The sequence below is a fragment of the Phascolarctos cinereus genome, unplaced genomic scaffold (genome assembly GCF_003287225.1).
Source record: "Phascolarctos cinereus isolate Bilbo 61053 unplaced genomic scaffold, phaCin_HiC Scaffold_9;HRSCAF=440, whole genome shotgun sequence".
NCBI lineage: Eukaryota > Metazoa > Chordata > Mammalia > Diprotodontia > Phascolarctidae > Phascolarctos > Phascolarctos cinereus.
The window spans coordinates 197,052,436-197,065,294 of NW_027556402.1; the positions used below are offsets into that span (position 1 = coordinate 197,052,436).

At 41.9% G+C, this 12,859-nt stretch overlaps 1 protein-coding gene across 5 annotated transcripts in view; it reads right to left on the reverse strand.

Moving 5' to 3' along the window:
- Positions 1-12,859, reverse strand: part of SH3BP2 (SH3 domain binding protein 2) — a 109,148-nt gene that overhangs the window by 15,821 nt on the left and 80,468 nt on the right. For 3 of the 5 annotated variants that reach the window (XM_020992189.2, XM_020992188.2, XM_020992187.2), the window contains 2 exons: positions 3,427-3,566; positions 487-589 (listed from right to left, as the gene is read on the reverse strand). In XM_020992189.2, the coding sequence (XP_020847848.1) occupies positions 487-589; positions 3,427-3,562 (239 nt within the window). In that variant the 5' untranslated portion in view covers positions 3,563-3,566. Of the gene's footprint in view, positions 1-486; positions 590-3,426; positions 3,567-6,613; positions 6,948-12,859 lie in introns of those variants that run through there. The other 2 variants (XM_020992186.2, XM_020992193.2) reach the window with 2 other exon arrangements.

Consider the following 12,859-nt stretch of genomic DNA (forward strand, 5'->3'; position numbering starts at 1 on the left):
GGTGCTCAGTATATGCTTAGGGAATGAATGTTCCATAGTAAGCCTCTGACATTCAAATGGTGCAACCCTGAGCAAGTCACTTAAGCTCTCTGAGTGCTGCAAAAATGATAATAGTAACAATGAAATAATAGTTGACATTTATATAGCATGTTCATGTTTGTAAAACACTTCAGGACAAGCGTGCATTCTAATGACAGTCAGTTCTAGCCTTGGCTGGGCTATCAGTCCCTTCCTTAGCATTAGACAGTTCTTTTGTCTATAACTCAGGGATAACAATCCTTCTCCCATATCCACTCTCATTGGGCAGAGGGGCTGGGGGGTACTGATTTCCAGAAAGGTGCTATATAAGCCAATAAAAGTAACAGACTGAAAACACATGGGAACAACTCAGTGGGAGGTGGTGATGGACAGTCTTGTTAGATTTCATAGAAAAACGGGGCTCAGGCCAAGAATACTATCCTACCCACAGGCACCAAGTCAACTCACCGATTGTAGCCACTCAGAGAGAAGGCCCCCTGGGGAGATGCTGACGTGCTACTCTTAAAGTAATAAATACATCTCTTGTGGATAATCACAAACCGCAATGGCCCTAGAGACAAAGAAAGGGAAAGTTTATTTTAACATGTTTTGCTGATTTAAAAAAAATTAATTTTCCCAAAACACCCTTTTCCCTTGTATCCACATAACATTTCTATATTGCTATAGGCCTGCAAAACACTTTACCTGGGATAGCTCATTTGCTCCTCCAAACTGCTCTTGGAGGTTGTACTAATGTATTATTTACCCCATTTTACAGATGAGGAAACTAAGGCTCAGAAAGATTGACTTGTTTTTCATAGTTGGTAGCTAGTAAGAATAAGGAGTTAAGATTCACACCCTAGTCTGGTCTGATTCCTTGTTTAAACACAAGTCCACTGATAGCCATAAGCCAAGTGTTATCTATGGATTTCTGCAAAACAAAAACACCATTGTCACATACCTTCAAAACAAGCAATCCCAAAATAGAATGGTAAGATTCCCTAAGTCCATTACATTCTGTAATTCTAGTAGAATTATAAGGATTCAGAGCCAGAAAGGGCATTAGAAATCATTTAGTACAATGTTCTCATTTTAGAGAAGAGAAAACTGAGAGAGTTCTTTATGATAACAAAGATAATAAGGTGCAGAGTCAGGATTCAAACCCAGGTCCAGCCCTCCTCCTAGCCTTAGAGGGCAGCTTACCGAGAGGAAAACAATAGAGGATTTGGATACTCTGATGGATATTAACTCTTCTTTTTGGACAATTTTTCCAACACTTCATGATTAAGGACATAAAATATTTGAATGGGGTATCACAGTACTGTGGAAAGGGCATTAGATTTACACTCCAAGGACCCAAGCTTGAATCCTAGCTCTGCTACTTACTCTCTATGTGACACTGTGCAAATCATTTCAGGTCTCTCAGCCTCAGTTTCCTCATCTGTAAAATGGGGTTAAACTACATTTCCTTGAAGATCTCTTCTAGCTCTAAATCTATGATCTGTCACATGGAAAAAGGAATTACATGGGCTCTGCCTGGTCCCAGAGAGCAGACCTAGGAATGAAAATTAAGTAAGAATTGCAGAGACACACCTAAGCTTACTGTTAAAAAACACAAAAAAAACTCCCACAATTTGCTAACAAATGGAATGAGTTCCTCATCACTAGTGGTATTCAGGTGTAGGATGAAGACCATTTGTGAGGAAATGAACACGATGGCTTCTGAAATTTTTTTCTAACTCTGGCTTTCCAACCTCCCCCTACCTTCTCATTACATACCATTCTTTGCCACGTCTCTGCAGAGGATGATATTAATAATAAACAATAGTGAGCATTTATAAAGCACTTGAAGTCTGAAAAGCACTTTACATACATTACCTCACTTGATTCTCACAACAACCCTGTGAGGGAGGTGATGTTATTATGCTCTTTTTAAAAAAAATTATCCTCATTTTTGCAAATGCAACTGAAGCTGAGTTTGTGACTTGACCAAGGTCACACAGCTAGCAAAAGTGGTCTTCCTGAGTCCAAGTACAACACTGCATACATTATACCACACAGCTGCCTTTGGTTATGAGTCTTTGCACTTGACCAGGCAGGTCCTCAAACTGGGGGCATGCTCCAGCAATGGACTGTACTCAAAGCTGTTTTGTTGGTACAACCTTTGAGAATGAAGTGTTTCCTCTGCACCAACATGGAGCATTAATGGAAGGACACGAGCTGGGTTCCAATACCACCTCTCTGGGCCACGGTCCCTCTTCTGTAAAATAAGGGCACTGAAATACTCTTCTCAGATTCCTTCCAGCTCTAAATATATCAAGTACAGAAGCAAAGTCTCAAAGCTTCTCTTTTTGGAAATATTAACACAGTATTTTAAAAGAATCCTAGTCTGCAGCCTTTTTGACTAATCTGAAATCTGTCACTTGGGAAACAATGTCTTGTTCCCCTCTCTTTGACCAGCCCAGCAAGGACTCCTCCTCTCCCTTGATTTTTGGGTGCTAACATGACAAGGACTAGGGCAAGGGGACCCTGCCTGCTTCACCTAAGAGAAGTAGCCTTTTTCCCAAGGCTGTGAAGGAGATAATGACCTATCTATGAAAAGGAAGACGTCTCTTTGATGACTTCAAGTCACCTATAACCGCACTGGGGTGTGTAGTGGGGGGAGCGCCCTTGAGGAGAGCAATCATAGAGGGACTGAGTGATTTTAAGAAAATGACTCACTAAGAACACACCCTCAAAGGTTAATTATTGTTTTGTTCTATGAAGCAATATTAATTTTTACCTGACCCTGAACTGTTTCACTGTGTTTTATCATAATGGGAAATTTCCCTTGCTCAAAATTCCTGTAAATGTTACTTTAAAAATATGTGGTGCTGGAGAGATGTCTGATAGCAATAAAAGACTCTGCCAGTTTAGACATTTCTCCCACTAAGCTAGAAAAATGCTTGGATAAGAATAACAATAAATTAACTAAAATGGTTTCTGGCAGGTTTGTGCCTGCAAGGCAGAGTACAGTATTAATGTTTCTTTTTTTCCTTCAATACAATAGACACTTTATGTTTATAAAGCACTTTCCATTTTTCAAAGTACTTTCACAAACAAATTCTCATTTGACCCTCATAAAGACTATCTTAAGGTAGGGAGAACAGGCATTAGCACCAACATTTCAAGATGAGGGATTTGAGATAGAGATGAGTGAGCTACCTAACATCCCACAGCTTAACAATCGTGGTTGAGTCTAAGCTAGAACACAAAGTCTCCCAACTCTGAGTCCCATGCTCTCTCAGTTATGTCTTGTTGGCTCCCTGAGTACCTTTAGACTATTCTGATGGTACTGAAGCCCACTGTGGGAAAGAGTGGATGGATGGATGGGTAGGGGCTTCAGAGAAAATAAGTGATAGGACTTACATTTTAGCAACTGCAGCTGGGTACCACCTTTTTTGTGAAGGTATCCAGACTTGACCACTCCCCCAGGCATTGTCAAGAGGTTCTGAGCTCCAATGGCCTTCATTGGCACAGGCCAATGCTGCTCCTCTGAAGCCATCAAGCTGAAAATGCAAAAGGATGAGCTGGGTTTGGGACTTGGACAATTACTTTGAGAAAAAAGCAAGAAGGAAAAAAAAATTGAATGTACTTCTGGAAATAACAAATAAGATACAGCAGTGTCTCAAAGATTCCAGGAAGTATGTAACATGGCAGCTTTTCAGAAAATCCCCAGGGATTTTTAAAAAACTGTTTGTTTTTGAAATGGCTTTGTGGATATTCAAATATTTATGCCCTTAAGTATGAGCTAGAAGAACATGACCAATCCAAAGTTTAATGCACCAACTTCATTAAAACATCTTTATTTCCTCCATCTTCTACATCTATCCCAATTCAACAAAAATACGAAAAGATCAACTTTTTGCATTACCCCTTATATTTCTGGTTTGCCTAATGCATCAGGGCCCCTTTCACTCTAGTGGCTAAGGGCCCCTTTCACTCTAGTGGCTAAGAAGAAGCACTAATGACCACTCTAGCTGACTGTCTCAACAAAGACAGGCAGTTATGGAATAAGAGATTCTCAGTCAAAGGACCTGCTACAAACTCCAGCTGCCTGGGTATTGGACAAATCCCTTCTCCTCTCTTGGGTTCTTCTTCTGTACAATAACAGGGTTGAATTTTTTTTTGGGGGGGCTGTCAGATTAGTGATTTTATTAGTACAGGGAACTCCTTGTGAACAATCTCCTTCAAACAATGCAGGTACTGGCTCTGCAATTTATAGTCTTAGAGAATGGCTGGGGATGCTGAGATTAAATCATCTGCCTAGATTCAGTCAGAGGCTAAACTATTTTTTAAGCCTCCTTTGAGTTCTAAATCCTATGATCTTAAATTAGCATACATATAATGCTTTACAAAGCACTCACTTTATAGTAACACTGGGAGGTAAGTGAGCAGCAAGGCCCATTGGAAATGATGGTGGATTTGGAATCAAATCCTGACTGCCATTTATTACTTATGTGAATCAACAAGCATTTATTAATTGCCTCCTGTGTACTAAGAGATGGGGATAAAAAGAAACATAAAAACAGTTCCCTGATCCCTAGGAGCTCATGTTCTAATGAAAAGAAAAGCAATAGTGGTTTCTGAAATCCTGATGGATCCTTCCAAATAACTTAACCTCTGGACCTCAATTTTTTTATCTTTAAAACATAGAAGTTGGATGAAATGACCCTTCTAGCTCTAAAGCTACGATACCATCATCCTCTTTACAGATGTGGAAACTGAGGCTCAGAGAGAAAGGGACATGCCTATGGTTACACAGTTTTTTAGTGGCAAATGCTCAAACTCAAAATCAAATCTTTTGACTCCAAGGCAAATGCTCATTCAATTCACTTCGTTTCCCATTACCAAATATCAAGACCTACTGTGTGCCAGCCCCTGGATAGATACACAGTTTAAGTACACATTGAGATTCTGTCCACATGGTATCTAGCAGGTTGGTAAGCCACACAGAATAATATAATACATATTACATGAGAAATGCATTAAAGTAGTGCAAATAAAGTACTATATAAGGTCTGAGGGAGAAAAGCTTGCTGTGGCAAAAAAGTGGGGGAAACATAATATACTTTTGCTTTACGAAATGATAATTTAACTATCTTCCGGCTAACAGCCATACCTCAGGGGGGTATGATAGGAAGAAATCAAATTTTGCACAAAGTAGAGGATTTCTTGCCAATTTAGAAAACCACTCCAATTCAGGAGAATGCTGGCTCCTCTCTACGAAGGACACCTGCAGTAGGCACATGTGAGATAAAACGCACCAGACACCCTCTTCTCTGCTCCCTACACAAGATCTATCACAGCAAAGCACTCCCCACTATGGCCGTCCATGTCAATTACAGCTGTTTAACTGAGAATCATGGAGCCATCATTCGATCTTGGGTAAGCTTCAGGGGACAGCAGGAGCAGGGCTCTTTTTCTGAGAACCAGTTTCATCTGCCTGATGTGGCACAAAAGACTCCTCTTTCTTTTCTGGCAGTTAGAATCAGGATTACTTACTAGGCTGGGCAAGAGGAGCAGGGGGCATGCAGAATTAATCAGAACTTGTCTTTCACTGAGCCACAGCCCTGTGGCAGAGGACTGGCCCAAAATGCCACCTTTCTCATGTGAAAGAAAACCCATGGAGGCCAAAGGGATCCATACTGACGAAAACACCCTAATAAATCATAATAGCGATGACAATTCAAATTTTCCATAGCATTTTAAAGTTGTCGTACTTTGCTTACAAAAAAACTGAAAGGCAGGTAAGTGAAGGCATTATTTTCCTCATTTGACAGGACTATGAGGTTCAGAGGGGTTAAGTGATTTGCCCATGGTCAAACAGCCCAGATTGAACCAAGGTCCTCTGTCTTCCAAAGGCCAATGCTCATCTTACTATGCTCTTCTCCCCACTGACTGCTATTAACAAACCTCTCAGAATGGAAATACTGGGGGCAGAGAAGTTACATCACATTGGAGCACCCCCCCACCCCACCCCCAGTCCAAAACACAAAAACAAAGAGACTCTAGCCTCATATACACAAAAAGCAAAATATGCACTGGATTAGGTTTAGAAGATGAATAATGAAACATGAAAAGGAAACACCCCTTCCCCCACAACCCACCCTGCAGGAAAAGGCGAGGCATTCATTCAACCCTCACTTCCAGCTCACCAACTAAGAAAACATGAGCCTGACACAGAAAGGGTACCGACTCACATTGATATTCGAAAGGAAAGGAAGGACTGCCTGGTTTGACTAGATAGAGTCCTCTCAGCAGTTCCGTGTACTCACAGCACACGTGGCCGTGTACAATGCAAAGAGGCTGGGTCTTCATCCTAATGTGCTGATTTTATTTAAAAAAAACAGAAACAAAAACACACAAAAAATGTGTCCCTCTCATTCCCCAAATAAATTAAAAACCACCCACAGGTTTGGGGGCTTGGTGATCTGCAAGGCAGTTAAATTCCAGGGAGACACATACAGACACACATACAAACACACAGAGCATTTGCTCTCCTTTGTTTAGGAGAGGAAACCAGGAGGTGTGACCTGCATGACAAGTAACTTACGGCTCCCAGGCACTGTCCTTTCTATCCTGGCCATGAAGGCAACTTGCACAGCCCTCGGTCATCTGCTTCTTGGAGGAGATGCCTTGACCAGCTCTCAGCCTCTCCTTACACCTGCAGGCTGCCAGGTCTCCTTCAAAGCTAGCCCCAATTCCTGACAGTCTCTTCAATGCCTCCATGGCTTTCTGACTCTTAAGGGTCCAGCCTTCCATCTCTCCACCTGATTCCCAATGTTTTCTCCGTCCCAGAACAAATTCTCTGTTCAGTTGGCTCTTCCCAAATCGCCTCTCACTGGAGACTTCCTTCCTCTATTTCCTGGCATCCACAGCTTTTTTCTCCAGTAAGCATTTCTTGCTCTCTTACCTCCCTCCTCTCTTCTTCCATTCTTGCCAATGCTGCCCCCCAAAGTGCATGACCACATCTGCTCCCTTATTTCCCTAAGGAACGCAGGGCTTTTCTGCAGAAGCCATCTCACAAGGGTTTTGACTTCAATGTGATTGTTTTTCTCTATCCCCCACCCCCACCCCAACTCTCTCACCTCCCAGATTATAGATGAAGAAAGAGGAAGCTGAATCCATTCATTGGTGGGGTGCTAGGTGGCAGACTGAGAGGAGGTGACAGCAGAGAAGGGATAAAGAAAGCACGAAGCAAACCAGGCAAAAGGAGGAAGCCCTCAGACCAACCTGGTGAGGGATAAACAGAGACAGGGTGGACCCTATTTATGAGCCAAGGTATCATTTGGCTCCTGAGACACACAGTGATAGACTTCAGCAGTAGCAGCTACAGCTATAAGCCAAATGAACATGTTCTCACATGTACTCAATGCAGGCAGAGCTTTTTGTCATTTACTGATTCTTTGAGACACACCCACATCTATTGGTAGTAACATCTTTAAACAGAAGGGACAGCACTGTATTCACACACTGGGTAATATCAATACACACTCATTCAACAAACATTGAGCATCTACTGTATTCCAGCCAGGAGCTGAAGAAAACCAAAAGAAATAAAGGGATTTTTAAAAAAAATCCAGAACTATAAATTGTTAGGTCTAGAAGGGAATTTAGAGGTCATTTGGTCCAAAACCTTCATTCTGTAGATATGGAATCTGAGGCTCAGAAAGTTAACTGTACAAGATCACACAGCTAGTCAGTGGTTGAACTCAGCCATACAGCCTTCAAGGCTCGGTTCAAGCCCTATCTCCCCCCAGGAAGCCTTCTCTGACCACCTCCCAGCCCACAATCACTAAGCTTTCCTTTCTCTAAAGCTCTGACTATGCATATGGACCATTTGACATAGATTAATATATCCTGCAATGTCTTTTTTTTTTTAACTTTGAATGCCATTGCATCTCTAACTAGGCTCATGAGCTCTTAATAGTATAGGGCTATACCTTATATTTTTCCATATCCCCTTCAGTGTGAATGTGGCAAGGTCCTGTATATATTAAGTGCTTCATAAATAAATATCTATGGAATGAATGGATCTGGCAAAGACCTACCCACTGAAGCAGCTGCTGTTTCCAAACAACTGGAGAGAAAACTCCTGCCAATGTCCTTCTGAAAAAGTTGAAGTGACAGGGGTTCAGCGTGGGGATGCTCCAAACTCTATAACCAACAAAGGCAAGGTGGCCTTCTGTCATTATGAGACTGCCTACTTCTTTAAACTCACCTGATATATAGCAATGATATGCATTAAATTCAGCAGTGAGTAAAAATGGAATTTGAGCTGAAAGAAGCCTAATGTTCTCATTTTATGAATGGTGAAACTGAGGCTCAGAGAGGAAATTACTTTTCCATTGTTACAGAGCAAATGACTTAGCCGAGGTAGCATTAAAACACAGTTTCTCTTTGACTCACAAGCTGAGCACAGTTTCCAACACAACACAAAGCCTCTTGTAATATTTCTGAATGATTTAGTTCCTATACAATTCCCATGTTGTCTCCCTAATTAGACTGTGAGCTTCTTGAGAACAGGCACAATTTTTTGCTTTTCTTTGTAGCTTCAGTGCTAAGCACAGTTCAGGCACTATGCAGGCAGGCACACAGGAGGTGCTTAATAAATGCCTGTTGCCTTGTAATAATAAAGTCAAAAGCTATACAGGGTCTGGTGAAGTCTGGAGATATCTCAAAATAATGTTTATTACCTACATTTATAATTGGTATTTGTTCAGTCGTTTCAGTTGTGTCTGAATCTTCAGGACCCCATTCGGGGTTTTCTTGGCAAAGATACTCAAGTGGTTTCCTATTTCCTTCTCAGTTCATTTTACAGATGAGGAAACTGAGGCAAACAGGATTAAGTGACTTGCCTAGGGTCACAGTGTCCGAGGCCAGATTTGAACTCGGGAAGAAGAATCTTCCTGACTCTAGCTCTGGCACTCTAATCACTGCACCACATATCTGCCCTATTCATAACTGGAAGAAATGCTAAATTTCAGTAAGAGGTTAGTTAGAGAGAGAGAGAGAAATGCTGAGTTCACAGTCTCCCTGAAATCTCTCCACAGACTCCTGATTAAGAATCCCTGGTCCAGGCCAATTCCATTGTACAGATGAGAACATTAAGACCCAGAGAGCAGCAGGGGATAGCCAGGGTTCCCATCCGGGTATTCTATAGTTTCTACTGTTCTCATTTTGACAGTGCCTGAGACACATATTAAGTGCTTAATATATGCTTGTTGACTGACTAGACTTGAGTTCAAGTCACATCTCCATGACTAACTAGCTCTGTGACCCTGAGCAATTTATTACCACTCAGACTTATTTTCTATTTCTGTAAAATGAGAAAAACAACAGCCTACTACTGGTCTGAGGCCAGATTTGAACTCAGGTCCTCTTGACTTCAGGGCTGGTGCTCTATCCACTTTGCCACCTAGCTGCCCCCGGATATTTATATTCTTGTAATCAAAAAAGAAAGGAATATATCCTCCAAAAAATAGTAATAACTCGAAGCATCCTAAAGTATAGACCTAAGCACACAATACCCTGGCAGCAGAGTGGTTAGGAAAGGGAAGAGAAAAGGGGGCTGGAAAAGAGAAAATATTAGACTCAGGAGCACGGGTCTAGATCCAAACCCCTCTATTTCCTCTGGCTGTGCAGCTGGGCTGTGGTCTCCTTAAAAGCAGAGCCTGCCTTCTGTCTGTGCTTTGCTCAGTACTGGCAGGCATCAGGTACCTAAGAACTGCTTACTGACTGACTGGCTGATAGTTCACAAAAGAGGGAGACTATAGGCCATCGGTCCACCTGAAAAAACCAATGATGGGATCTTTCAAGACACAGCTCAAATCCCTCCTCCTCTCTGAAGCCTTCCGTCCATTCTCCAGTACATGGATGTCTCCCCCTCTGAACTTTGTCTAGCGTTCATAGGCTACACAAGTCATTTAGCAAATAATTTATCTTACTGTAAGTAATTATTCTTGTACTTCACTTTACTAATAATCATTATTACCAATGTCTGGTAGCACCCTAGGTTACTCAACTTTTCATGCATTTATACTGTTTCTCCCCAAGTAGTCTAGTTAGAAGCTCCCTGAAGGCCATGACTATGCCCTGTTTAACACTGAACAGTGTGCCAAACAAGATGTCTTACCAACAATGCTCAGGAAACATTTGTTGAGTGAATAATAACAGCTCACATTTCTATAGCCCTTTAAATTAAAATTCAACAAAGTGCTCTGCTCAAAACACTCTTGTAAGGCCAGTTGTGTATGTATTATTATATCCCCATGTTACAAATGGGGAAAATGAGGCTCAGAGATTAAGTGACCTGTCCAAGGCCATATAGCAAGGAAAAAGCAATGGTAAGATTTTCTAGTCTTCTGGTTTAAAATCCACCTTTTATTTATTCCATGTCACCTGTGGCAATTAAAATACTTCCAAGAGACATAGTTTCTGGGTAATTTAATCATTTTTATTAATAAGACCAGTACATTATTAATAAAAGGATGATCATTTGGCCATTTCTCTCAGACCAAAGACAATCACGGTGGGCACAGAGCTTACATGTTCTTTTGGAAGAGGAGTGGCAATGGCTGATAGAATAGGAGGTGAGCTATATTACAATGACGGACTGACAGTGACATCATATTACCTTCAGACGTGTCTCTATCCTTGACCACCCCTAGCCTGGGACTGTCTAGACAAAAGGATCTGTCTAGACCCTAGCCTGATTGACTGGAATTCAGCTAAGACTAGACATTCCTTGTAGGGTTGGGTTGGAGTTTAACTTGACCGTTAGAGACCGAGGTCTCTGAATAATAAAGAAAGGGGGAACACTGAATCTCCCTGAATCATTAGTTATTAACAATGATTTCTCTTACACCTCAACAACTCGCAACAACAATGGAATAATAATAATAATACTAAGGGGCAGCTAGGTGGTGCAGTGGATAGAGTCTCAGCTTTGGATTCAGGAAGACTTGAGTTCAAATTCGGCCTCAGACCAGATACCTGACACTTACTAGCTGTGTGACCCTGGGCAAGTCACTCAACCCCAAATGTGTAAATAATAACAATAATAATGATAACAATAAACATACTGTGCTAAGCACTTTATAAATATCATCTTGTCTGACTTTCTTATAACCCTGAGAAGTGGGAGCTAAACTGGTCATGAGGTAATTCCTCATTTTACAATTGAGGAAACTAAGACAAGCAAGTGACTTGCACAAAGAGCTTCCTGACTCCTTTCCAAAGCACTTAGATTAGTGCTGCTTTCTCTGAATTAGATGAAGTTGAAACTTCCCATCTCCACAAAACAACTCTGGTGGTTAGCAAACAGCATCTGGAAAACATAGTGTAATTCAGATTTCCCCAAATTCCACGTTGTCTCCAACTGGCCATCGCAGAGCACCAGGATGTAGCGTGGGAGGCTGTTGCCACCCAGTTGAAAAGTTAGGCCCAACCATGCAATCCACTCTCCCTAGCCATACAGACTCCAGCAGATTATGCAAGACTTGGCCAAGTTGAAGCTTTGCCTTCACTAGGTTGAAGGAGCTGAATTTGGCTGTGTTCAGGGGCTGCTCTCCAACACAAATGTTCCACAAGGACATGAATCCTTGCTTGCTGAGAGGGCTCTAAAACAAAGTTCTCACATGCAGTCCACCAAGCCACAGCTGCCCTTCCTTTCCAGGCAGTGTGCCCAGTTCTAGAACAGTCCTCCTCGAAGGGGCCTAAGGACCCTCGGCTATTCACATCTGGTGATAACTCAGCCCAAATTCCACGGGGCAGCTAATGCTGCAGCCGTTATTCCTCATCCGATTCTCATAAGACGCAACCTCTTTCTGAAAATAGCCAGCATCTGTCACTGCCCAAGCGATCAGAAGACCCCGTTCAACTCATCAGAAAACTTATTAAGCACCTACAATTGTGTAAGGCCTGGTACTCCACTTGGCAATACAAAGTTGGGAAATGATACACTCTCTGCCTTCAGGGTGAATGACCAGTATAGAAGATAACTTAAGGTGGGGTGCGACAAAGGAGTGATCCAGATAAAATTCTCCAGGAAAATTTGGGGAGGGAGAGGATTGGGGAAGATTTTATGGAGGAAGATGGAATCTGAACTGCACCTAGAAGGACAAAATGGTTTTCAACAGGCAGAGATGAGGAAAGAGTAAGTTCTAAGCACAGGGAATGGACTGGGCAAACGAATGAAGGCCAGAGAAGAAATGTCAAGATTAGAAAACAGATAGCAATCTAATTTGGCTGGATCTTAGCATGTGTATGAAGTATAATAAAGGAAGAGGGCTGGAAAAATAGAGTGAAAGCAGCTTATGGGTGGGGGGGATCTTAAAAACCATGATTAGAGGCTCATCCTTTAACTGGCAAATAGAAACCACAGAAGGGCTCTGAGCAGGGGAGTGACAAGGGTAGACACTTGTCTCGGGAAGATAATTTTGGTAGCCACATAATGATGGAGTGGAAAAGGGGTACAGTGGTAAGAGGAAAGACCCATCACCCCCAAAAGTAAAGCTGTCCATTGAGCATGCCCCTGTGTAAGAGCCAGGATGTCATCAGAGATGTTTTTGGATATGTCACTTCCTATGAATTTCTTGGTGCACTGTTACGATGGGGAGAAAAAAGGGGGAAGTGGCATGAGGCATAGCCTCAAACATTCACTATTGCAAAGCATGGGGGGAATAAACAAAGCATGATGGAAATTCCAATTGCTTTTGCACAATAACTGCATCATCTTGTATCTGCAGACAAAGTCAGTAGAACTTCTCAAGCCAAAGTCTGAGAGCTTCTTCACAGT